This window comes from Aythya fuligula, chromosome 18, assembly GCF_009819795.1.
Source record: "Aythya fuligula isolate bAytFul2 chromosome 18, bAytFul2.pri, whole genome shotgun sequence".
NCBI lineage: Eukaryota > Metazoa > Chordata > Aves > Anseriformes > Anatidae > Aythya > Aythya fuligula.
In genome coordinates this window covers 3,503,913-3,529,740 of record NC_045576.1, presented here as the reverse complement: position 1 = coordinate 3,529,740, position 25,828 = coordinate 3,503,913, and the positions used below count along the sequence as shown (strand labels likewise).

General features: G+C 56.5%; 2 protein-coding genes across 2 annotated transcripts; one reads left to right on the top strand and one right to left on the bottom strand.

Moving 5' to 3' along the window:
* Positions 1-948: 948 nt before the first annotated feature.
* Positions 949-5,983, bottom strand: OTOP2 (otopetrin 2). Its single transcript, XM_032199880.1, has 6 exons — positions 5,590-5,983; positions 4,978-5,114; positions 4,312-4,370; positions 3,371-3,504; positions 2,030-2,919; positions 949-1,119 (listed from the first exon to the last, which is right to left on the bottom strand). The coding sequence occupies exons 1-6, from the start codon at positions 5,981-5,983 to the stop codon at positions 949-951; spliced, it is 1,785 nt and encodes a 594-aa protein (XP_032055771.1).
* Positions 5,984-9,440: 3,457 nt separating this feature from the next.
* USH1G (USH1 protein network component sans) lies at positions 9,441-16,776 on the top strand. The gene is made up of 2 exons (XM_032199898.1): positions 9,441-9,604; positions 15,531-16,776. Exons 1-2 carry the CDS (start codon positions 9,441-9,443, stop codon positions 16,774-16,776), a joined length of 1,410 nt encoding a protein of 469 aa, XP_032055789.1.
* Positions 16,777-25,828: the final 9,052 nt, after the last annotated feature.

Genomic DNA, 25,828 nt, shown 5'->3' with positions numbered 1-25,828 from the left:
ATTGCTGCGTTGTAGGGTGCAGAAGGTCCCTGTAGGAGGTCAGAGTTACAGTGAAAATCAATAAATAATCTTGTGTACAAAAATTTTTTTATATTAAAAAAAAAAAATCATCATCTATTAAAAAAAAAAAAAGAAAGAAAAGAAAAACAAATCTCTTCATCGTTCTGTATTGCCCATAGGATCTTTATGGCTCTTGAGCCCTGATTCAGGAAAAAATGCGGGAAAAGTGTGCTTCAACCTTGTCAGGGCCAGCCCAGGACCACGCACAGCACTCCCTCCTGGCGCAGAAAGCTTCCTCCAGGAGGAAGAGAAACAGCAGGGGCTGACACAGAGAAGGTGCAAGAGGGCCAGTTGAAATGGGCAATACAAAGAGGAAGGATCCAGCATTTCTGAAAGCCTTTTTTGATCACTTGTTTTTCACATCTCTGCAGGGCAGTGGTTTCTGACTGGCCGTACCAGAAGGTGAGTGGTTTCCCTTTCTTTGCCTTCTGCACATGGGTTAGCCCCTCGTGCCCACTGGTCTCTGCGTGCAGGCAGGATTGGGTGCATTTGCAGGCAGACACTGACTGTCCAACGGGGCTGAGCACCCACCCCACGGGACAGTAAGTCAGTGGCGTGAAGTGAACAGGCTCTTAAGAAGGCAGGTATGTGTCTTTGCATGAATCAAGAGTAATTACCGTGATCCTATGCTGGATCCCTTTTTTCTTTTAAGCTCTAAGAACTTCAGGCACACATATGCACATCCATCCACACACAAGTAGCAAAAATAAAATCTGGACTATGTTTGGATGATCTTCACTGACAGTTCAGAAATGCTCCAACACTGCGAGGGGACATGATTCAGGCAGTGCTGGGAATCCCTCGGGACCCCTGGGCAGTCTCCCAGCCCTGGGGTGGGAAGAAGGTGAATTGCTCGAGGAGGATCTCATCTTCCTTGCAAGGGAGTCTTTAGGACATGATGTAGACCTCCAGCAAACTGGCCACTGCATGCATTCGGTAGAAGATCCCAAAGGGCAGGCAAATGTCCACAATAGCCGGCCACATGGAATCGCCATAGAAGTTCAGTTCTGTATCGTTGTCGAAGTGGGGCCGGGCACCAAATGCTGGCATGATCCAGAGCTGTTTGAGGAAATGGGAGAATAATGCTGTGGTGAGAGAGGGGAATGGCAGAGCAAGCACCTGTAATGACAGCTCCCGAGAGAGATGGTGAAAGAACAACCTCCTGAGTGTGAGACCAATGCAAGGAACCCCTGTTCACAATCAAGACCAAGTGTGAGCTGGTGTTGTACCAAAAGAACAGCTTCAACTCATGCTCAGAAGATGGACCTGGAAGAAGGCAAGCATGTCGTGTGTCAGTGTGGACCTGGCCTGCTCAGGCTCTGGGAGGAGCAAGCATGGGTAGGGTTGATCTGGCAGCAGTTTGGGCTGCTCAGGCTCAGTGTGCATAAGTTGAGCTCAGAAGCTCAGCCGGTGTGTGTATGGTTGGGTGGGAGTCGCCAGAATGTTCTTTATCAGCTGATGCGTGAAGTGAGTTAGAGGATGTGATGCATTAACCAGCTGGGAATTTGGAGGCTCTCTTGAGATGTAATGTGTAGCTTGGCACTTTCAAAGGTACAGCTGTCATCCTTCTTTGAATCCACCCAACATTCTTTCTTTGGGTGAGTAAGAGAATAATTTAATCTATTTTATTGCTTTTAGTAAGCTACTTTACTATCTACTAATACTCAATGAAACTACTGAAACTGATTCTTTTGTACCCGCTGATTTTGTCTGATATTCTGTTGATAACTGATGTCCTCTCTCAGCAAAGCCTAAAATATCTTAACTCCAGGACAGTTGCTCTTATAAATGACAAGGGAATTAGAGCTGGCTGCACTTAAAAATGTAAATAAGTCCACTCCTCGTGTAGTGGAAGCACAGAAAGGGTGGTTTTTGTATGGGCCCCATCCTTTCCAACCATCTTTCAGACATTTGTGCTCACTCTCCTCTCCCCCCACCCTGAGAAACTCTTCTCCCTGCATGTACTCACTATGATGTTGCTCAGCAGGAGGAACATGGAGATCTCCCTTAAGCACTTCCTCCTCCAGTTCATCTTCTTGGGGGCTGTGAGGGACCGCACGAGGTCGGAAGGAAGGCTGGCCTCAGCGCCAGGGGCAGTGCTAGGCGCCAAGGTGCTGCCGCCATCGGGCACGCGGAGGGACACGGCGCTGATGTTAACAAAGGTGAGACCACAGAGGTCCTTCTGGCGAGAACCGTGCTTGTGGTCCTCCTTGGGGGGCTGCCGATGAAGGCCTTCGATGATGAAGATGTTCTGGAAGGTGTGCTGGGCAATCATCAGGAGGGCGTAGGTCAGGTTGAGTGCGCTGATGGCGTCCCTTGGTGTGCTGGCCACGATGGCCACGATGGAGTAGTAAGAAATAGCGTACTGCCCCAGGGCTGCGCCCATCAGCAGGGCCACGTCCAGGGTCCTGGTCGGGTTCTTGTGCCGGTCCATGTCTCTCTTGTCGAAGCGGTAAATGACGGAGCCTCCAATGCAGACGAGAGACATCAGGCCCAGACACACGATGTTGAAGATGTAATACATGGTGAGTGCTTGGCTCTTCTTGGTGGATTCGGTGCTGGAGTTTACCTGCACCTCGTAAACAATAAGAACACCCAGGCCGCTCACCAGAATGATGAGGCCCAACATGATGCCTACAAAGAAGGTCCTTCGGAAGAGCCTAAATTTCAGGCGATGGATGTGGTGGGAGTGGTGTTCTATAAAGCGGCCGACGTTCTTCCACATGACATAAACCATGGCAGAGGCAAACAGGCTGTACTCGATGTTAAAGGGGTACAGCCAGAAGTAGCCATTCTTGAAAATCTGGCAGATTTGGCTGTTGCAATTGCAAACATCAGTGGAGCTGCTTCTCATTCCCACTGAAAGAAGATAAAAAAAACAGATGTATTACAGATAGAGGCCAGCACTTATTAGCAGCCATGAAGAACTGGGTGGTTAGGATCAGTGGAAAACAAGACCAAGGACAGAAGAATACATGACCTTTGAAAACAAGGACGCATCAACCTCAGCTTTTTGGTGTTTGTGCTTTTTCTAAAGAAGTTAGACAGGTGGCAGGTTAAATCTCTTTTTCCCTCCCTTCTTCCTTCTCATCCCATTTGTCCAGACCCTTCCACCTTCCACTCTCCTCTGTGGTACACACTGAAGAAATGAACATTAAGAGCTGGCTTTTAACATACCGGCTCTGTTAAAGGAACCTTCAGCTCTAGATGGGCTTTCTGAAAATGCCCTGATAAAACCTGACATGAAGAGCTATTTCTACCCCAAGTGTTCAATTCCTGTACCAGATGGCTTCACAAATGGGCAAATTACCTTTCAGGAGCCATCTGAGGAGGTCATCTGTCACATTTTTCTTCAACTTTGAGTGTGCTTTGTGAACGGACTCGTCTGTCACTGCAGACATCCACACTGCTAAGTTTGTAGTCAGAGTTAGCATCAAGCCGCACCTGCAGAAGAAGGAGGAGGATCCCCAGATTAAGGCAATGGCCCTAGGCCATGTTGCTCCCATCCATGTTATAGACTTGTATGTGTGGCCAGAAGGACTGTGGGAGCTGCCTGAGGTGGTTTGAGGACTCTGTAGTAGACAGGGCTAGAAGTCCTAACCCTTTGCGTCGCTGTTCTCACTCTCTTCCTACTTCTTGTCCATGCTCATGAGAATTAGTAAAGCCTGAATCCTCCTGTTGGTTTTGGAGGAGCTTCTCAACAGGGAATAGATTAAAGGTCTGGGTTGGTCTCCAGTGTTGCAAAAGTGGACAAGATCTTGTTTCTTTTTCATTTTATTTTATTTTATTTTATTTTATTTTATTTTATTTTATTTTATTTTATTTTATTTTATTTTATTTTATTTTATTTTATTTTATTTTATTTTATTTTATTTTATTTTATTTTATTTTATTTTATTTTATTTTATTTTATTTTTCAGCCTGAAGAGGCTTGCCCACTGCATCTTTGCTTTCCATAGGGAAGCAGAAGTCAGCTATGAAGCATTTTATATAATGCTAATCATTTATTTAATATTAATCTGCTTGAGTGATGCTTGTATTCCAGCCCTGCTCAATCCATAGGTTATAAACCTCAATGGTTTGAGCTGGGATCTTAGGCTAGCTGGAAACTCAGCAGTTTTAATTTTGGTTAGCATTAAGGGAGTTGGGTTTGTCCCCTTGTGGCATCTCAGCTGAGTGAGAGAGTGCAGCAGATTTGCAGTGGCCCTGTTTTTCTGGACCAGAGGGATAAAGAAAAGCAGCAGTGCTCACCTGGTAACGTTCAGGTGGACATGGACGCAGTCTTTGGCAGAGATCCACAGGAAGTATGTCTGGCAAGGACACAAGAAGAAAAAGAAAGCTTTGTTGCAAGAATGCCATCGTTCTGAAGCAGGGATCTCTCTTTAGCTTTGGTCCAGCCGGGCACAGGCTGTGAGCCCATAAGCCTGGCCATTTTGTTTGCTGTCTGCAGTCCGTTCTTTGCTCCTCCTGCCCAGTCCCACTGCCCCTGCTCGGCCCGTGCCCAAACTCTATTCCTACCTAAATTGTCCCTATCCAACTTCTTTCCTCATTGGTATTGACCCAGAGCAGGTGGCCCTCTGTGCAGGGACTGCAAACTACAAGGCAGTCGCTGCCCTGCCCGTCCTCCTCCCTCTCTCCTCTTCACGGGAAAGACCTGGCTGGATGCTGCTTAGAGCCCGTGGCAAGGCATCCTGGCACAAATCCAACTGTCACAGGCTGGGGCTGCTTGGAATCAATGCCTCAAAGCGAGTTGCCACAGCTGTGGTTTGCTGGAGATGATGTTTGCTGAGGCTGGGCTGAGCTGAGCCGCCTGCATTTGCCGCAGAGGGAGCTGCCCTATGTCCGTGAGGCTGGAGCTCCTTCCCCTGGTGGCTCCGTCCCTCTACAGCTCCCCAGGGCACAGCGCAGCCGCCTCACCTGGACAACCACGAATATTGCTTGCACAATGGGGTAGATGATTTTGATCGCAGACAGGCAGCTGTAGAAGCTGGAGTAATATCCTATTTTGAACACATCCATGACAAGGCTGAAAATGGCAAACAGGATCAGGCCTCCTGTTGAAGAGACAGAGTATTTGTGGTTGGAGAGATGTATGCACGTGGGATAATGCAGATGGGGGGAAAGGAAGAGGAGGAACTATTGCTGTAGAGAGGCTTTGCTTCTACCTCAGTTTTTCCTCTCCTACCACCCAAATCATGGAGTAATTTTGGCTAGAAAGGATTTCGGAAAGTCATCTGGATAAACACTCCAGTCTGACTGGGACTAACAGGTCTTGCAATGGAAAATGGCAAGGCTGGGAAGGAGCCTGGTGTTGTAAAGAGCTGAGAGCCCTCGCAGGTAAAGGGAGACCTGGCAGTGAAGCCAGGGGAGGGACTAGGAGCAGACCTGAAGCAGGGCATGATGCTACACCCCAGCATGGGAGAGGGAGCCTGTGCCCCAGGTGGTCATTCCTTCTTGTAATAATTAATGCCCACGTGAACTGCTCAGCCTGCCTCTTGCCTCCAGCATTTGCCCCCCAGGAGCTCCTACCTCTCAGCCAGACGGGTCCAGCGTGGGAGTCTCTGCAGAGGATGGCATCTGGGCAGCGGGCGGTGCTGACGAGGTAGAAGATGATCCAGATGATGACTATCAGCATCATGACAGTCAGCAGGAAGAAGACGTCGTAATCGTGCACGGCAATTTTCTCAAAAGCCCCGCTGCTCACCAGCGTGCAGGCCAGCAGGGCTAAGTGCACGGCCAGCAGGATGGAGAACATGCGGCCGCCCTTTTTCCATACTTCCTTGGAGGCTGGAGCGGAGGGCTGGTGGCTATAAGGTGCTATCTGGCTCGAAGCCAGGCTGGCTTTGTCGTCCTTGTGTCCGCAGCCCATGCTGGAGTTGGAGCGTTGGATCTCGCTGTCCTTCCGCGCAGGCTCTTCAGTCATGGTTCAGCTAATGCCGTAGCTGAGGGCTGGTGCTGCTGGGAGGAGAGGCCGTGAATAAGAAAGGTCACTTAATTTTGAATAGTCCAGGGCTGGACCAAAGTGAGACGTGGTGTGAGGAGGGGACAGAATGTATCGGGGGAATGGGAAAGGCTGAGACAGGAAGAGCAAAAAGAAGGACGGGCTCATTTTCATGCCTTTTCTTCCCGGTTCCCTGAAGACTTTATTCTTTCTTATGATGCTTTTGCCTGGGGAGATCCCAGGACAATTTGACAAAGCATGCCCAGTTTGCCACACCACATATTTATTGGTGTTTGTTGATGTAAGATATTGGAAAAGCACCAGAGAAGCACTCCCAAGCTCAAATACCCTGAGGCAAATATCCAACGTGGTTTGGTTTCTAAATGTCAACCACTACACGTTCAGTGAGAACGTCATACTTCCTGGCTCAGAAGCAGGCTGCTGAAAGGTAAGGAAGCCCTGGGTGTCTTTGGAACCTCACACCGTGTTTTATAGCAGTTCCTGCAAGAGTGCTACGAGCTGTGTCTACTCTCGTTCCCTCTAAAGCCCCTTCTCTATGCCAGGCTTGGGACTCCATTGGTTCTCTACAAGAAGCCTGAATCAAACCAAAGTAACTGCTCAGACTGAGCCATTCCACCAACCTGCTTTGCTGCCTGGAATCCAAATCTCTGCTCTCGCCAGGCTGAGAAGTTCCCCTGGTGCCGCACTTCGGTCAGCCGGAGAATTTATACCCGTTGGGATGGCTCTGTGATTTACACCATGTCTGGAGCTGGCAGCAGCGCTTCACGGGCTTCTCAGGGAAACTCATGTGATCCATTTTAGGCAATAGCTGATTTGGGGAAAGAGGGAGAGAGATAAGGGTTATTTACCTGGGGAGGGCACGAACTGAGCACGCTGCTGAGAATGGCACGGACCGCTCGGGCACAAGGTCACAGTTGCCATAGACAGAGCAAAGCCACCCCACCAAGTGGATCGCCCTGCAGGGACGAGATTTCCTCCCTTGAAAGAAGATGCTTTAGGTGATTAACCTTTTTTTGCTGACGATTTTGGGCTTGGCTTTCTGGTCAACTGAACACAGTAAATACTGTGCCTCACCCCGTACAATCCCCATCAGGGCTCCGAGCCTGCCCCACACAGGAAAGTTTTTGAGGAAAAAGAAGAAATTTGCATTTATCTATTCACTGCCGAGGGCAGCTCAATCCTTTTGCACAGTGCCAACAAGGAGGAAAGGTTATCACGAGGACAGAGCAGGATTTGGAGACCGGGATCCGTGTTCCCCTTTGCTGGCACGCTGCCCTTCGCTTGTCGGGGTGGGATCACCTCTCTCTGGCCCTTGGGAGCTTAACCTCTGCTCCGAGGAGAAACAAGCCATGGTGCAAAACATGGAGCAGGTGGGATTTAAGCATTTGCTGGATTGGAGGCAAGGAGAAACTTTTTCCTCCAGCTCTTGGAGGAGAGATATCCCAGCAGGCGAGGTGGTGAGACCCAGTGCAGTTTTAGGGACAAGTTTTATTCCTTTATGAGGCAGCCTCTCGCGGAGCTTTTCCTCATCGTTTATGAGTTCAGGCACGGGCCCCTCCATGCCCCTCAGTCCCTGCAGCCCGACAGGGATCCTGCGACCAGGTCCAGCCCCATCCCAGCCTCCTGGCACTGCGGGGACGAGCGATGTCCCCAGTGCCTGGCCCGGGGCCACCTCCGTGCGTCTTGCCCGTGCTGCCACCAGCTGGCTGCCACCCACACTGCTGGCTACACTCATCCACACGGGCTGGGGTTTTTGGGGGTGAGCAGTTGAGCTGTTGTCAGTCTGTTGCCTTTCCCAGGGAAAACCCAGACCCTCTGTGCAGCGACCAGGAGCTGGTAATGGTTACGTTTGGCAGAGATCTTTAAAAAGAGTCTGCAGAAGCCAGAGGCACGCAGACCCCCCAGGCTATGTGCACTGATTTACTCGCCCTCATTTGTCCTTAACAGCCAGCAACAGAGGAAAGAGTGTTTGCTGCCTTGGGCAATGCTCCCTATCCCCCGTGGGAGCCACCATACAGCATGGCAGTAATAACAAGCTTAATTAGTAATAGTACGAGAATCATTAAATAACCTCGGTAATGAATTGCAGACGTTACTACGCTGCTTTTCACCTGAAGAATCCCAGCGGCAAATAATACCTCTGTGTCGGCTGCATCCGTCAGGACTCGCCCGGGGAGGCCGAGCGGGTGAGTACAAAGCTGTCGGTGTGAGCGAGCCCTGCAGGGTGCTTACAGCTGTCCCCAGGCAGCCGGCACCGTGACTCAGTGCCGCTCACCCCGGGGTTAATCACTGCAGCTCGTGCAGGTGCACCCGGGGGCTGCTTTGGGGCCACGCTGCTCTGTTTGGGCATTTTCTTGCTTAGAAGGATAAGCTGCATTTCTCTTTGGTTTTGCTCTTTCTCATGTCTCTCTCTTCGTTACCTTTCAGCCTGCTCTTTCAGTCTTTCTCCTTTCCTCTGTCCTCCCTTTCTCACTGCCCTCAGTGGCTCTGTGCCATCCTAGGACCTCAGTGGCAGATGTGGGATCATCCCCGGAGCCCCCCATCTCCACAGCCCCCCATCCCCAGAGCCAGGGCACTTGGCCACAAAGCACCGGGGTCCTGCAGGGAATTGCTCCTCCCTGGCAGCGTGGCCCAGGGGTTGCAATGCTCCTTGTGGCACAACGTCCTGCGACAGCCCCGTGCCTCAGCCAGTGCCCGGGCTCAGCTCGGTGTCTCCCGACGGCAGAGGGTGCCCCGGGCCTGGGAATCCTGTGGGAGCTGCCCCTGGGGTGGAGGCATCGCTTGGGACACTTATCTCCCTGCAGAAATTTAGTGTTGGTATAAAGGGTGCTGGAGGGTGGCCACGGCCCCTCTAACACATTGTAGTAGAAGTGAGGCATGGACAGGAGCAGTCTGGGGCTCCTACAGCTCCCTGCTGCTCCCTGGGGAGCTCCGATGGGGCTGTGGGTACAGGCAGGGGGCTCCTGCTCCATCAGCCCACTCCCACTGCCCCACTGACTGCGAGGGGGGCTCAGGAGCAGATATCAGGCAGGATACAGCCCGTGAGACCTTTGTGCAGCTCCGCTTAGGGGGATATTTCATCCTTACAAGCACTTACCGAGTGACCCCAAACCCACAGTGTTCTGCTGAGCCTGGCACGGCGATGCTGCTTAATTGGAGCTTTTAATGTGCTGCGGAGCTGGCGCGTGACAGGTTCCCCGTGAGGAGCCGCCAGCACCGGAGGACGTTTAGGACCCAGGGGAAGCACCGCAGAGCGTGGCTGGAAGGAGCTGCTGCCTCCCCGCCACGACTTCTCAGGTGTCCTGGCACGCCGGAGCTGTGCGGGGCGAGCCGGGCCCTCCTGGCAGCTCCCCGTCCCCATGCCCACCCCGTGAGCCCCCCGCGCACCCATGCGCTCGCCCAGGGACCGCTCGGCACCATGAACGACCAGTACCACCGAGCAGCCCGGGACGGCTACCTGGACCTCCTGAAGGAAGCCACCAAGAAGGACCTCAACTCGCCAGACGAGGATGGCATGACCCCGACCCTCTGGGCTGCCTACCACGGCAACCTGGACGCCCTGCGCCTCATCGTCAGCAGAGGGTGAGTGCTGGTGGGTGCTCGGTGCCGCTCCCTGGGGATGGGGTCGCTCAGACCCCATCTTCCCCCCTTTTTCTTACTCACAGGTCAGCGTGGGTGCAAATGCTCCACAAACCGGTGGTTTCTGACCGTAGTGCCTCCCCTCCTGTCCCCAACTCATTATATTTTGCTCCTTGTGGTGCTTTAAGTCTGATCCTGTGCTCCTGGTGACCACCCTGTGTTTTTCCTGGTTCTCTGCCCCTATAACTGCCCATGGCCCTGCTCCTGCCCCAAACCCCTCCTGCAGCTCCCCAGGTAGGGCTGGGTCCCCCCTGCAAGTGCTTTGCAGTCCTGGGTCAGGTCCCGTAAGGACAGGCAGAGCTGAGATGCCAGCACATCAGGTCACTGCCACAAAGGCAGCCCTTAGCCCTTCTAAATGAGGGGACAGCGACAATAAGAGCTCCTTCTGTCCCACAAAACGCTCGCACAGAGGGACGTGTGCCGTGCCAGCTGGCAGCAGGTGATGCTCCTCTGCTCTACCCAAAGCTAGATCTGAGTGTGTGCCCCACCAGCAGCCTGTTCTGGATGTGGATCCTGGAAAAATTTAGGAGCAGATCCCCCAAGAGCAGATTTCTTCCAGCCCTTTTTTTTTTTTTTTTTTTTTTTTCCTTCTGATATGGAGGAATAGTGCTGGGTTCGGGGCGTACACTGCGCCTCCTGGCATGGGCTCGGTGCTCCTCCTGGGTCAGGGCTCAGCGGGGCCGTCAGCTCCCACGCTGAGATTTCCCTGCCTGGGCTGTGTTTGCAGCTCTCCTCTGTACGAGGTCGGCTGTGTCTCTGCTCTGCCTGTTCCTGGGCTCAGCACCTCCTGATGCTCCGGTCGGCTGGTGTAAAACCTTCAGCCTGGCCCGCTGCGTTTACAGGCAGAGCTCTGTCACACGTTGCTGCCCTTCCGTGGTAAAGGGTTTTCTCTTCAGATCTGGGCTGTGTACAGTTGGTTTGGGAAGTCCTTGAGTGCCTGGTGCGTTAGGGGAATGCTCAGGAAAGGATGTTCTCAGGGCAGGCACCGTGGGAGGTGATGCCCCAGGGCCATGCAGCTGCATTAGGAGCTGCTCTCCTGGGTGCACCCATCGCCTGACTTGTGGCACGTGGTGTCACAGCCACCGGGGGACAAAGAGGGGGCTGTGGGACTCGGTGGGTGCAGCTTGGCAGCGATTGTGCCCAGCACTGTCAGGAAATGTGCGAGACAGAAGCAGAAATCTCCTCCGAGCTCTGGGAAATTGCCACCCGGAGGGATGAGGGCAGGAGCTCCGGGGATGGGACCCTGACAGTGGAAATGGTTCCAGAGATGCTCTGATGGCCAAGAGCCTTTCTGGAGGGGCGTTTGCCCACAGCCCGCCCTGTGCTGCCCCACACATCCATGCCAGCAGCTCCTGCCTCTCCACCATCCCAAGGGCTGCTTCACCGCAGAGGGGCCCCTTTCATAAATTCACGTTGGATCAAAAGGTCCTCGTGGATGTGTCTGCGTGCAGCTTGGCCGCTGTTTAATTAACAGCCTAACATACATTTGCTCCTGACAGGGAAAATAGCACGGCAGAGGCTCGGTGCCCTTTAGGTGATGGATGGGGCAGCGAAGCATTTGTCTGTGGGGCTGCAGGGCACGTTTACAGCCGTGCGCTCATCTCCTTGCCCAGCACCATGCAGAAACTGGTGAAACATCCTTGCAGCCAATGCTGGATGCATGAGAAATGGAAAAGCTCCCAGGCAGGGGTACCGGGGGGGAAACCTTGCAGGCTCTGGGACTGAGGGGAGATGGGGGGCCGCGGGGGCACCTGGAAATGCCCAGTCCTCCTCGCCAGCACTGCGCAGTGCTGTTGGCACCCAGAGCAGCTGGTGGATTGAGCTCTGTGGCCAGGCTGTTCCCAAATGCCCCAGCGAGGCTGTGGGGGCAAAAATCACTGCTCCTGCCCCCCTGGCATTTAGGGTCAGCTCGGCTCCATCTCCAGCGAAGGAGCTGTGCTCGTGTGCCTGTGCGTTCAGCAGGTAGTGGCATGGGGCTGAGGTGGGGACAGGGAAATAAAATCCAGCAAATCTGTTGGTGGGTCCTTAGGGAAGGTTTGTCATCTTGGCCTGCAGAGAAGGGGTGACAAAGTGGGCTTGTTGCTCCATCCAGGCTGGAGCAGGAGAGTAACAGCCGGTGACATGTCTGTGCCTCGCTGCCTCTTTTTCAAGGGGATGGAGAGAAGGGATGGGATGGAGGCATTAGCACTGCCTCATCCTTCTTGTTAGCAGCACAAAAAGCCTTTTTCTTCCTCCTGGCTGAGCTCCAGCAAGGGAAACAAACCCAATTAGCGTGACGGCTGGGAAAAGAGAGGCTCGCTGGCATTTAGTGTTGCGGATTTTCGGAGGCAGTAATTCCTCAGCGCGGTTCATTAGCACCGCTGTGCCGGTGACGGGCGTCTGTCCATCTCCAGGTCTCCAGGGGCCCCTGCTGGGAGCAGCAGGGCTCCTAGCCTTGGAGTGGCCCACAGGGAGCTGAGGATGTGGCTTTCCACCAGACAGGCTGGAAGCCAGGGCTGCACATCCCTGCCATGGGGCTGGTGACCACCCTGAGCAGCACGGTTGTGCTTTTGGGGAGCTTCCCCTGGGGATGTCCTGCGACCATCAGCCTAACCTAAAGAAGCTGGTGCTAGATTTGTAGGGATCTGAGCCTGTTGGAGGAAAGCTGGATCCTGTGCTTAGCACCAGCTGGGCAGAGCTTGGGATGCAGGACCTACGGGATCCCAAATTCATCTTTTCCTCTCTGTGCCAGTCTCTGCTTGCACCAATGCCCTGACTGCTGAAGCCATTGCCGTGCCGAAGCTGTCTGGGTTTTCCTCAAGCCATAAATGATTTTCTCCTCTTCCCATGAAAAACACCGCTGCGTGTTTTGCAGGAGCTGGCTGGCTCCTTGTGGATCAGAGGCCCTGATCCTTTGTGCACCTCCACGAGTGTGCCTGCCGGGGGCTGAGCCAGCCCATTGCCATCGGAGGAACTCCGCACGTGCGGCAGGGGAAGGACGAGCGTGAGTGCCGGTGGATTCCCAGGGTAATTGGGATCCCACGGGGGAAGCGGAGGGGAAAAGCCGGCAGGAAGGGAGTGAGCGTGCGCGTCACGGTGAGGAGGCAGTGACTCAGGAGATGCACACGTCCACCCGAGGGGCTCAATTAACAGCCTTTTTAATAATGATTATTACGGGAGTTGACTCAGCACCTGACAACGCTTTGAAGCTGAGAAGCGCTGCGCTTCACACCTGTTATTAAAATGCGTTCCCACTTAGTGGACCCTGCAGTCAGCATCTGCTGGTGTGCAGCGCCCTCGAGGTGAAGTTTTGCCCAGGCTGACACCCGCCAGAGGGAGGGCCTCGTGCTTATTATCGGCGCTGGATCACACAGGTCTACTTTGCAAGTCACCATTCTTCTTTCCTGTTTTTTAGTGCCTCCGGCAGACATTTATAGGACAAAGGGACCTAGAGATCTAATTTTGCTCTAATACTTTTGTTCCTAGGCAATGGAAATGTCCAGGGAAAACTGGTTTTGATGCTCCTTCCTCTCACTTTTTCTCTGAAGCAATGAAAAGCAAAGCAAAGCAAACCTTCAAATATGCATCCCCTGGGACCTCTCTGGCTTTGCTCTTTGCCAGCCAAACCAGGCCCTGAGACGTGCGTTATGGATGAAGCATCTGTATGCTTGCTATGGGGAGCAAGATTGCTTAAGTCCCTGTCCAAACCACTGGTCCCTGTACCTGTGGGGAGCCTCCTGGTGCCCTGTCCCCCCTGGCTGTGCCCGTGGGAGCTGGCACAGCTCCGTGCGCCCACCCAGAGCACACGGAAATGAGCCAAGGACCCTTCACGCGCCGGAGTCCCACTGCCGGCTCCGGCAGTTCCAGTTTCGCTGGCTCTTTAATCCAGCCCCATCAATAATTTACTCCTCTCTTGCAAATCATCAAATATTTATCCCCCCGTGAATTTCCCAGCCTGGACATGTCACTACGAGGGTAGACGGGCGGGCTAAGGAGTTGCTGCCCCGGGAGCGTGGCGGTGCCGCAGGACCGGCTGCTCTCCTCCCCTGCTGGCTGCACGGCTCCTCAGTCCCTGTAACCTACTGTCCCTTCTCCTTCCTGGTGTTCTTCCAGGCCTCATCTTTGAAGCCTTTCTCTGCTTCTGTAGGAGAAGTTGTAGGTTCTGGGGGCTGTGCTCGCAGGGCTTGGCGACCTTTCTGGCTTGGTTCCCTTCCACAGCGTTGAATCTTTTGAGCAACTGTTGCTGGATTTGCCAGCAAGCTCAAGTTGTAGACTTACTAATTTTCTACAAGTTTTGTGAAAGTAGGTGTGTGTTGGAGAGCAGCTGCAGATGTTTCCACCACGGGCATCCAGCCTTGAGCTGGAGATGCGAAGCAGCTCAGCTCTTGTGATTGCTGCTGTGTTTCTCCAAAGTACCTCTTGTCCTCTCTCCAGTGAGCGGGGCTGCAGCACACGTGGGGTTTGGGAGGGTTCTGGGCTCTGCACATCCCAGCAGATCTCTTCAATACAGGAGGCAGCTGGGTGTGAAGTAACAGAGGCTGAGGGTCTCAAGGGTGCATTCACCTTCTGGACTTCTGGTTCCACTGAGGGATTTGCTCTTTCCCTTGAGGGCCTGCAGAAAGCAACCCAACGCCTGAGCTGGCCGAACCCTCTTCCAGATGCTTCTCTGCAGGCCTGGGCCTGGTGCTGGGCACCTCGCGGTGGGAGAGCAGCGCTCAGCTCCTCTGGAGCTCATCGGGAAGGGTGGTGAGGAAACTGCAGGAGCTGAGTCATGGCTCTGCAGAGCCCTGATCCCCCGAGGGGAGCTGCTCCAGAGGGTGGTGGAGCTGCGGAGCCTTAATAAAGGCTTTGTCTTGGCCATGTGCACGAAGGAGAGCGCCGTGTTGACTGATACTGCTGCCGGCTGCATAGCATTAGCGCACTCGCTCGAGCGAAAGCTGGTGCCAGCAGGGGTGTGAACTATCTCTTGTTTCAGCAGGTCATAAATACAGAGGAATGCCAGGAGGATGGAGCTCCCTTCGCTCCTAGGTTTGTGTCTGTCCCGTAACAGAGGCAGGAGATGTGGGCAGGAGGCTGTGCCCCATCAGCAACGCTGGGGTAGGGGCCGGCCCGATGTGAGGAGAGATGCTAATTGCATTAGTCGAGTGTCCGGCTCTTGAGGAGTGCAGAAACCTAATCTCCACTTTCTCTGAAACTGGATTCTCAGGATGTGCTAATACCACTGTGCTTCGAGCCATGCAATCGAAACCAAGCGTGGTGCGGCAAAAACCCCCACAGAACCCCAACCTCCAGGCCCAAGCCAGCAACCTTGCTCTTGTTCCCCTCCCAAGTCATAACCTCGGGGCCCTGGGGTCCCCCAGGCAGGAGCGAAGAGGAAGGTGGGGAGGTGCAGCAGTGGGTGGGTGGCATTTTGTGGTGGTGCTGCCATCCTGGTGGGATGCCGTGGTGTCCCACCCAGGGCGTGGTGGACGGAGCGGTGTTTTGGTGGAGCCTGAGCGAAGCCAAGATTCGGAGATGGGATCTGAGTAGTATTTAATGGGATGTTTGAGGTTTGAAACGTTAAGACCTGAGCTGGAATCAGCCTCGTATCTCAGCTCTGGGCTAATCAGAATCCGGCCTGTCTTCCTCCAGAAACTGGTTTGGTGCAGGAACACGTGTCTCCTGAGAGCTGAATTCATGTTGTGGGAAATACTACAGACTTGTCTGTCAGGCACGTGAATCCGTGCCATTGTACATGCCACTTCAAAACTTAAAATTAGGTTGTAGAAGAGGAGAAAAAAGTTCATTGTACTGATTTGCCCCGCACAACTGCAATAGCCTGTTCTTTGGGACACATCTCAGTGGTCTGTCAGCCAAGGCTGTATGCTAACCGGTTCTTTTCCTTGTCTAGGGGGGATCCAGACAAATGTGACATCTGGGGGAACACCCCCCTCCACCTGGCGGCAGCCAACGGCCACCTGAACTGTCTTTCCTTCCTCATCTCTTTTGGGGCCAACATCTGGTGCCTGGACAACGACTACCACACCCCGCTGGACATGGCAGCCATGAAGGGGCACATGGAGTGCGTGCGCTACCTGGACTCTATCGCTGCCAAGCAGAGCAGCCTCAACCCCAAGCTGGTGAGCAAGCTGAAGGACAAGGCCTTCCGCGACGCCGAGCGGAGGATCAAGGACTGCGTGAAGCTGCAGAAGAAACACCACGAGAGGATGGAGAAACGGTACAGGAAGGAGATGTCGGATAACTCAGACACCATGAGCTTCTCCAGCTACTCGAGTAGCACCTTAAGCAAGAAGTTCCAACACATGTCTATGGTGACGTCCCTGCCATACTCACAAGCCACCATCCACGGCACAGCCAAGGGAAAGACGAAAATACAGAAGAAGCTAGAGAAGAAGAAGCAGGTGGATGGGACCTTCAAGATCTACGAGGACGGGAGGAAAAGCGTGCGCTCTCTGTCCGGCCTGCAGCTGGGGAACGACGTGATGTTCGTGAAGCAGGGCACATACGCCAGCCCCAAGGAGTGGACCCGCCGTAATATCAGAGACATGTTCCTCACGGATGAAGACACCGTCTCCCGTGCCATAAGCGACCCGGGTTTGCACATGGACTCGGCCCACTCCGAAGTCAGCACCGACTCCGGCCACGACTCCTTGTTCAACCGCCCCGGGCTGGGCACCATGGTGTTCAGGCGCAACTACGTCAGCAGCGGGCTCTTCGGCATCGGCCGGGAGGACGCCGGCATGCCAGGCGAAGGCGACACGGATGGGCTGGGTGTCAAACTGCGGAGCCGCCTGCAGCGCTCGCCAAGTCTCAACGACAGCATTGGCAGTGCCAACAGCCTGCAGGAGAGGAACGCAGAGGACCTGCCCTGGGACGAGGTGGAGCTGGGCTTAGATGACGACGATGAACCCGACACCAGCCCCTTGGAGACTTTTCTGGCTTCCCTGCACATGTTTGAGTTTATCTCCATCTTGAAGAAGGAAAAGATCGACTTGGAGGCCCTCATGCTGTGTTCAGACAATGATCTGAAGAGCATCAACATCCCACTGGGCCCCAGGAAAAAGATTGTGGATGCCATCCAGAGGAGACGGCAGACTCTGGAGAGGCCAGATGTCATTGTAGACACTGAACTGTAAGTAGGAGATGGGACCATTGAGTGATTAAACCTTTCAGCAGGTAGAGATTTGGATAGCAGAAGGTCTTGTTTTCAACCCACTTGGAAAAGCAGGAGCCCAGGTAATCTCAGTGCTTCTGTGGGTGGGCAAATTCCTGCTTGTGTGGAAACGATGAGAGTTCGGAGAGGTGGCAATAGTGTTCGTTACTCAACAGCCCTCGTGTGGCTTGGCAGGACGTGAAGTCCTTGTTTGGTTTCATAACCTATATGAATGCAGACTGCTCTGTGGTCTGATTCTTCTGAGTCCCTGTAGCTGGGATTTTCAACCACGCTCATGCTTGCCTTGACTCTTCACCTTCCGAAGGCATGAAGAAATCAGCCATGGTTGCCCAGTGGGAGCAGGCTGAGGGCAGTGCCCAGTGGCATTGACAGTCCTCCCCCAGGTGCTTCAGATCTTGCTCAAGCATTTGGGACTGCGTTATCTGGGCTGGCCTTGTTGCTCTTCTGCGGTGCTCCCAGGGTTTGGTTGGCTTGGTCTGAGGACCACAGGCCTGCCATTGAGGTGAATGGGAGGCATCACTGGGGTCTCCCCGCTGTCACATCCGCTGACACCTCAAACCACTGTGTCATTTGGGCTTCCCAGCCTTCAAATACCTGTGTGTTTCTTGCTGGTTCTGCTGCCTTCCAGCACAGCTCAGTTTTGGATTCCCAGGGCACTGACAGACTTTTCTCTTTCCTTTTGCAGATAGCAACAGCAGCATTTTATTACATTTTTTTTTTTTTTTAAATGAAACAAACCCAGTTCTAAGTTGCCAGAAAACACAAGCCAGAGACTCTCTTCCCGGGGCAGCTGAAAGCCACAGCCATCCCCATCCATCCCTCCTGCTCCCTCATCCCGCTCCCCACCTGAGGGATGCTCTGGGGCGGTTCGTGGCGTGGAGGACGGCTGCTGAGATGGGACCAGGCAGCTTCCACCTGCCCACCTGAAGGGATGGTGGTCACCAGCTCCCTGCAGGAACAAGCGTGCCGCACGTGGCTGGAGCACTGCACGGCCATGGGCCGAGAGACCACGCGAAGCCATGAACTGAAGGAGCCATGCGATGGTACTTCCAAGGGGACCCAAAATAAATAATTACACACGTTCTTCCTTGAGAAAGTGGTTGATTTGGGGTGCTGGGTGGCGGCTCTCATGGTCGTTGCTTTGGTGTGTTGTTTGATGCTCTGTTTTCAGAAGGGAGTTTTTGCTTACCTTGGTTTGAGGCTGTTCAGCTTGATATTTGCCAGCCCTGACTTCTGCCAGGGGGTGCTCAGCACTCCTGTGAGTCTGGTCCATGCTGCCTAGAGAGCACCGATCTGAAATGAAGATGCTGTTCCGAATGTCTTGGTAGTTTCCCTTCAAAGTGCTTGCTGGATGGCTGTCCCACGGAGCCAGTGTTTCTGTCCATCTTTGGGGCTCTCGGTGGCACAAGCAGGGTGTGAGGAGGGCCTGGATTTGCACCTGGGTGCAGCACCGCTGGATCCCACAGGCGGGTGCAGCCTGGTCCAAATGCCCCGATGTGTCCGTGCTCAGTGCGTAGCCCAGCTCTGCCCCACAGCACTGGGTGTCTCACTGACCATTACGTTCAATTTCTGAGCTTTTAGCTCCCAGCCCCTACTGCAGCATTTTATGTACAAGCCCCAGAGATGGCTCCTGGTGAAAGGAGCATTTCTGGGCTGCAGCAGCAGGCTGGGGACCTGCAGCACCCCCCAGCCCGCACCTGGGCAGTGACACAGCCCAAGGGGAGCATCAGCAGCCCCGTGCACACCAGACCCTGAGCAGGGCGCTGGCAATGTGCTGGTCCAGGCTGCAATGCAAACCTCTGGATCAGAGAAATGCCGCCCAGAGCATTGGTGCTGGAACAGCTTCAGGTGAGATTGCAAAACCACAACGCATGGAGCACCACCAGGTAGCTCACAGGTTATTTGCAGAGGCACAGCACTGCTCCGCTGCAGGCAGCTGCAACCTGGATCACAGCAGGAATGAAACTATGGCCCTGATGATCCCTTCCAACCCTCTGCTTGTCCTCCAAGCACTTGAAGGTCTCCTGGATCTTTGAGACCCAGGCTGGGGCAGCCCACTGCTGTTGGTCACATCCTGCCCCTTGTTACAGCAGCAGCTTCCTGAGGGTGCACCCACTGCTGCAGAGCAGGACTTGGGCTCCTGCTGGTCCTTCCAGGGAGAAAAGCCAGGCCCAGCCCTTGCAAGAAACGCTGCCTGCTCCAGCAGGGCACGGCAGTGTGTGTGGGCTTAAATCCTGCCCCTAAGCAGAGGGCTGCTTGCTCAGCACACACGGAGCTGGAGGAATGGGTTCAGGTGCAGCTGGGTTTATGCAGCCTTGTCTCAAGGATGCACGGTGAAGGAATAACCTGAGCACTGCTAGCAGGCACCACGTGCTCACCCCAGCTCTGGGATCTGGCCACGCTCATCCCTTTTTGGCTGTGCTTTCTCTTTCCTTGTGTAATGGGCGGCAGCACAGGCTGGAGCTGTAATCAGGCAGCTTTGCAAAGGCACCTCGGGCCAGAGCGGCCCTTTGATTTTTTAAAGTATTTTTTTTAACAGCTAAAAAAGCTTTTAGGATTTAAGTAAGCAGTCCTACATAATGCTTGGCATGACTTGCAGGCAGAAGGGTGAGCACTCACAAGTGCTGCGCTCTCAGCAAGCCTGCGCAGGCTGAGGCTTTCCTCCATCCCCCTCTGAAGCCCAGGCTGCAGGCACAGCAGCGCCCAGCTCACAAATGTCACAGCTCCCTCTGCCGGGACCCTGCCCGGGAGAGCAGGATGGGGCCCGCTGCCAGCCCCGGCTGTGGGGCAGTGGGGACATGGAGTAGAACCAGGACGGCCACCGGGACCCACTGGGTGCAGCACCATAACCCCAGGCTGGTGTGCAGGTGAGATGGAGGTGGGCACCCCGGGGGTGTCTGGGGTTTCACGCTCACTGACTCTCCCTTTCTGTTCAGGACCACCCGAGCAGCTGCTGAAGTCACTCTGGTGTTGATAGGGGGACAAAGGTCCCCTTTCCCAACTCGTCCTTCCTCCGGAGAGCTGGTGAAAAGGTTGGGCTGAAAGGGGTGCGGCGGTACCTGAGTGCCGTGGGACAGGACCCCACAAGGCTTCAAACAAGCCCAGAAATGTTACAAAGCTTGCTGGCCCTGAGAATAACGTGGTCACCTCCATCACCACAGGCTGAAATCGAGCCGTGGCACCAACGCTCTGTGAGCTCGGGCACATTGCTTGGCCGTGGCTCCTCAGCTTCTTTTCAGACCATCTCCCACGACACACGTGGACGCAACCCTTGTGGGGCAGGATGCTCCGTGCCCCCATCCTGGGACACGTCCCCTGCATCCCGCAGCTCTTGTGGTGGAGCCGGGCTCTGCTCATCCCTAGGACACGGGGAGGGGATGTGGCCGTCCCCTGTCCCCTGTCCCTGTCCCCTGGCACAGCCCAGCCGTGCCGGGTGAATCTCGCCGGTGCTAATTGCATCTCCTCTGCAGCCAAGATCAACAAGCTCCTTTTGGAGTGGGTGCTTGTGAAAGCAGGGTGGAGGCCAGGGCTGGCACACCCTGGAGAACACCCTTAAATACCCTACCAAACAGAAACCCAGCCAGGCAGCAGGTTTCCCTGGCCCTGTGCTTCCAGCAAGCAAACACTGGTATCGCGCCCGCCTGGGTGGCCGGACCCCGCAGGGAACCCATGGGCCTGTGTCCCTTAATGCCCCAAACCTTCCCGTGCTGCTCCCTGCGTTAAATCAGGCTTCCCATCAACACCAGTGCCCAGGGTTTAGCTTGGCCACGTTCCCCCATCCACGATGGTGCAGGAAATGCTGCCCAGGAGCAGAGCCAGCACGGACACCCCGACCCCGAGCTGCCTGTCGGGCTGGCCCCAGCTCCTCGACCGAAACAGCATTGCTCCCAGGAGTGAGGCCGATGCCCCAGCTGCAGCACGGCCCCCACGAGGGCGATGTGCCAGCACACGCTGTCACTCGGTGCCTCTTTTCTCTCCTCGTCCCTAGGTGCTGGGCCCCCAGGCCACGATCTGGGAGAGGAAGGAGGCAGCCGAGGGTTCCGGGGACGACTGAAGCTGAGCAGTGCTGATGGTGGGCACCAAAAAGACCATCGCCCACGGGACACCAGGTAGGTGCTATGGCCGGAGGTGACAGCACGGAGGTGGAGGAGCCTCCCTTGGGCAGCAGCATCTCTGCCCGCTGCTCCTTGCCGTGCCCGGCGCGGTGACCACCGGCAGTGCCAGTCGGAGGGGTGACGCCGGGGTCCGGGACCTGCCGGGCCAGCGTGTGTGTGCGCCACTTGCTGAACAATTTCCTGCCCATCCCGGCAGGGATTCACTTCCTGGCCGGGCGGCTGAGTAACGACCTGTGCCGCAGGCAGGACGGAGGCAGCACCATGGGGGGGTCTGATATGGCACTGATATAGCCAGGGTTGGGTACGGTGTGATGCTGGGCTCGTCATGGCTTTGGGACCCTCCGTGGCTGGGTCCCAAATCCAAACTGCCTACAGAGGTGGGGAGGTGGGCATCGCTCAGCGCCGAGGGCAGAGGGAGCCTCTGAGTGGTGGCCAAAACAAGAGGAGATGAGTGATGTTCGCTTTTAGTGCTGGCTTTGAGCACGAGCAGGGCAAATTACTTTCTAGGTCTGCCACACGTGATTTAGAAGCATTAGCAAATGACAGGGGATGCTGTGGATTCTGCCTCAGAGCTTCCTGGGTCTAAAGCGAGCTCCCCACTACTGATGGCCCCAGCTTGCTCCCAGCTGGGGTCTGGGGGAACTGGGGGATGGCACCAAGCATCCCGGGGGCATGGGGGCTGGGCACAGCTCTGCATCCCAACACCTCTCCTTGCACTGTGCCAGGGCTGGTGGGACTGAAAGTGCCACTTGGGCACAGACCAGCCTGAGTTTGCTGCCTTGCAGGGGACAGCGTGGGGAACCCAGCCTGTGCATTGGCCTGGATCCCTCCCGCTGAGCACCGTGGTGCTGCTGGGGATAAATGCACTTCAGTTTGCAGCACATGCCAGGGGCAGGTCCCCAGCCCCTTTTACTGCTGTGCAGCCCCAGGGGGAGGGCACCGAGCATCCTGCGAGCCCCCAGTGATGCCGCGTGTCCCACACGAAGCACCCAGAGGTGCTGGGACCATGCTGACACCCACTCCTCAACAGCCCTGGCAGCAGCAGGACAGGGAGGGCGCCCAGGGCACAGGCACAGGGTGGGCTATGGGACCACTTTAACCTCTGACAACATCTTTTCCCCACTGCAGACACCGAGCTCCAGCTTGCGAGCATTGCCTGATGCCAGAGCAGGTCCCTGCGGGGCCAGGAGCAGGGGACACCTGCTGTGCCAGGGGGTGACAGCAGGGCCACCCGACCCCACCGTGGGACTGCACCGGGCTGGATCAGCAAGCACAGGGCTGCAAAAGGAACCCAAATCCACCCACACCCATGCAGTAAGTCCTGCACGAGCATTCAAGCCCTGGTGCTGCTGAGATTTCCTGCGGGTTGCCCCCAGCTCTCCTGGACCCCAGGCTGCGGTGCAGGGCTGAGCATGGGGCTGGTCTCACCCGAGGCTGGCCCCGCTCTCAGGAGGAGTAGGGGTGGGTCTGGCTGGGCGCAGCATCCCTTCATTTCCCCACCATTGTCTTGCTTGGCTGCATTTCTGCAAGTCCTGGGGATGCAGCCCTGGGTGGCTCTGGCTGCATTTTGGGGACAAGCCCACCGATGGGACTGCCAGGCTCTGTGTGTCCCCATCCCAGGTGCACGGCGGTGGCACACACGAGGGTAAGAAATGTAGAGGAGCGTGCAGGCACTACAAAGAGTTGGCAAAAAGCCTGAAAGGAGTAGAGGAAGGATCCTGACCCAGGTACTGCTTTCACCCCTTATGTGACAACCCCTGGCCCTTCTCACAGCCACAAGTGACCCCTGGGCTCAGCACCAACCCCTTGGGTGAGCGTGGCCACGGGCTGGCACCTGGGGCAGCCATAGACCACAGCAGAGGGGTCAGCCTGGGCTGAGCTCCCCAAACCTCCAAGAGTCCATGAACTCTCGGCGCTCTCACGGTGCTCACTGTCAGCCCCGTGAGCACCCCACATTTCACCCACCACAGCCCCGTGTCCCACGGGTTTTGTGTTTCGCAGCACGCCTCCCCGGCACGGGGGGAGTCTCCAAGCGCAAAAATTCCTTGCGAGTTTGGGGGAAGAGCTGCAGCAAAGCCACCCGCACGGGGACAGAAGGGGAGAGATGCACCAGGTGGCCGCTCGAGCTGCTGCCTTCAGAACCGGCGGCCCCATCCCGGCTCAATAACCGAGCTAACGAGAGCCGCTGTCAACGAGTCCGCAGCTCCCCAGCCTGCGCGGGGAAGGGCGAATCACAGCGCCGTGGTGGAGGCACCGAGGAGGAGAAACCTGTTTCACTGACCTTGCTCCATCACCGGCGTCCTGGCACCGCCGCGGCCGGGTGTCGAGGTGCGGGGCAGCGGCGGGGCGCGGGGGGCTCGGGCGCCGTCAGCGGTGCGAGGGGCAGCGGGACCCCATGTCTGGCAGGTCGGGGGCTGGGGGAGCTGGGGACAGCGGGCGGGATGGTGAGACCCCGCTCGGCTGATGCTGAGCTTCAGCGTTGCCTTCGCCTGCCGAAGCCTCGCTCCACCCCTCACCTGCTAATAAAGCCTCCGCCGCGCCGGTCCCTCCTTTGGCACTGACTCACCGGCTGACCCAGCCCAAGCCTTCAGCTGCCCCGCACCTCCATTTTCTGACCTACAAACCAGGGCTGATCCCCGCCGCGCTCCCGCTCTCTTACATAAGGCAGCCGGGTGCTCGAGCAAACCCTGCAGCGCTTTGCAACCCGTCAACGGTACCTGCGAGCCCCGCGGGGCATCAGTGGGCGCCCAGCAGCGATGCACGAGCCTGGCCACTCGTGCCAACACGTGCACGGGCCCTGACTGCCCATTTCTTGCATCCCTTGAGGATGCTGCGAGCTGGCTGCTGGTTGCACCTCCGGGTGCAACCTCCCTGGGCTCTTTCCCTGCTTCTTGCAGCTGGGAAGGGGAGGCGAGCGGACGGACGTGTGCTGTTCTTGGCACGGCATCCTGCCCTCTCCAGCCCTGGGGAATGCCTTCGCCCTGCTGCCCTGGTGCCCCAGCCCGCCTCCAGCACCCCGAAACCCAGCTGGGCGGGTTTGGGAAGCGCGCCAGGGGCTGCTGGGGTGTTGGAGGCTCTCTGGGCACCCGCTGGGCTGTGCTGGGCTTGTCTGTGCTGCCAGCTGGGGAGCAGCCCCGGCCGCATCCTGCCCCTCTGTGGTGCCTGTCCATGGGGTGGCCGTGCCCTGGGGGGGTGCCGTTCCCATTAAAACCCCCACAGAGCCCCTTGGCATCGCCCTGCACCGCTGTGCTCCTGCAGTGCTGCTGGGCAGCTGGGGAGGCTGAGCCGTGGGGGTGAGGAAGACGCTGGTCTCTGAGGAGGAAGAAGAGGAGGGTTTGAGGCCGGGGTGCGCTGGGCTCTGGCTGCTTTGTGCCACTGGGGCAAAGCAAAGAGGGCAGAGCTTGGTGCCCCCCCCGGCTTCTGCCCTGTGGTGCCAGGTCCAGGCTCCCCATGAGCCTGTCCCAGCTCACCACCCACACACCGATGTTTCTCAAATTAAGAAATAAATTAGAAATTAAATACTGAAAGCATAAAGACATCATCCGGTTGTTTATTTGCTTGCTGCCTTCCAGGAGAAGGCGATGGGGACAGCTGCTGTGTGCGAGGCAGAGCCGTTCCCTGGGGGAAGGACGAGCACCCCCCTGTCCCAGCAGGGTCTGGGTGTCCGCAGGGGCACCCAGGGGGCTCGGGCATCCCCAGGGTGCAGGAACCCGAGCTTGGGGCCCTGGGAAAAGCTGCGGTGCCAGCACAGGCAGGAGGCAGGAGCCGGCCGGTGCTGCCTGACGTAAGAGGTTACACAAGCCCATGCGGGCAGGCTGCCGGCAGCACCGCCGGCTCGTTTGCTGCCAGAGCCCTGCTCCTGCTCCGGGAGGGACCTGTGGGAAGGGGGGCAGCAGCCCGGCCCCCTCCTCATGCTGGGCATCCCCTGGGGAAGCCCTGGGGTTCGTTGGCACCCCGGAGTGGGACCCAGAGGGATACACGGGCTCTCCAAGGGTGCAAAAAGAAGCACTGCAGCACGCACAGAGAGGCAAAAGCTGGTTTGGAGAGGGTTGGGGAAGTGCTGGTGTCCACGTGCCGTGGCTGGGGCAGCGGGCTCTGCCTCGGGCGAGCAGGTGGGAGCTGGCACAGCAGAGCAGGGCACGGTGCTGGGACGTGGTGCCGAGCGGCTCAGTCCCGTTGGCGGTGTCAGTGGGAAGCTCCCGGCCGGACACCTGCACGGGGCGGCCGCACGGCGACGTGCCGGGGTGAGCTGCCGTGCTCAGCACCTCCTCACCCAGTGGCACGCGGGCGATAGATCAGCCCCAGGTATTCGAGGCAGCCAGCCCGGGGCATTACTCACGCCCGGGGCTGCGCTGGGCTCCAGGGGCAGGAATGTGCAGCGCTCAAACCGCCTCTCCCCGGGCAGCACCGGTCCCGTGTCCCCGTGTCCCCGAGCTCGGGCTGGTTTCACCCATGGGTGACGTGGAGCGGAGGGGCTGGGAGCTGCGGGTGCCTCCTGGGGGGCTTGGGGCTGCTAGAAGTTTTTGGGGGATCCTGCCTGCACGCAGCCCCTCAGGGGGGACCAGACTCCCCTGCCTGTCCCAGGCACCACAAGGGCACCGAGGGCTGGAGGAGGTGACACGGGAGGTGCTGAGCACCCCAGGTCCTGTCACCCCAAAGGCAGGGGGTGCCCTGGCAGCAGCATCTGGGCACGGCAGCACCGGGGCTGGTGGCCGAACAAAAGCATCTTTTTATGCTGTTTTTTTTTTTTTTTCCCTAAATTATCAGGAAAGAAGCAGCATGGAAAGAAGAGGGGGAAGCCAGCAGCACTTTGTGGCTCCCACCAGCCCTGTCCGGCCCTGCCCTGGGCAGAGCATTCCCAAGGGATGGCTGGAGATGGGTCTGACCCTACCATGCCCC

Bases quoted from the DNA above. Each gene is read 5' to 3' on its own strand.
- OTOP2 (XM_032199880.1), bottom strand. From the start codon at position 5,983: ATGACTGAAGAGCCTGCGCGGAAGGACAGCGAGATCCAACGCTCCAAC. The intron at 3,505-4,311 runs GTGAGCACTGCT...CTTCTTCTGCAG, and splicing joins GTCCACCTGAACGTTACCAG to GTGCGGCTTGATGCTAACTC. The intron at 2,920-3,370 runs GTAATTTGCCCA...ATCTTCTTTCAG, and splicing joins CCTCAGATGGCTCCTGAAAG to TGGGAATGAGAAGCAGCTCC.
- USH1G (XM_032199898.1), top strand. From the start codon at position 9,441: ATGAACGACCAGTACCACCGAGCAGCCCGGGACGGCTACCTGGACCTC. The intron at 9,605-15,530 runs GTGAGTGCTGGT...TTCCTTGTCTAG, and splicing joins CGCCTCATCGTCAGCAGAGG to GGGGGATCCAGACAAATGTG.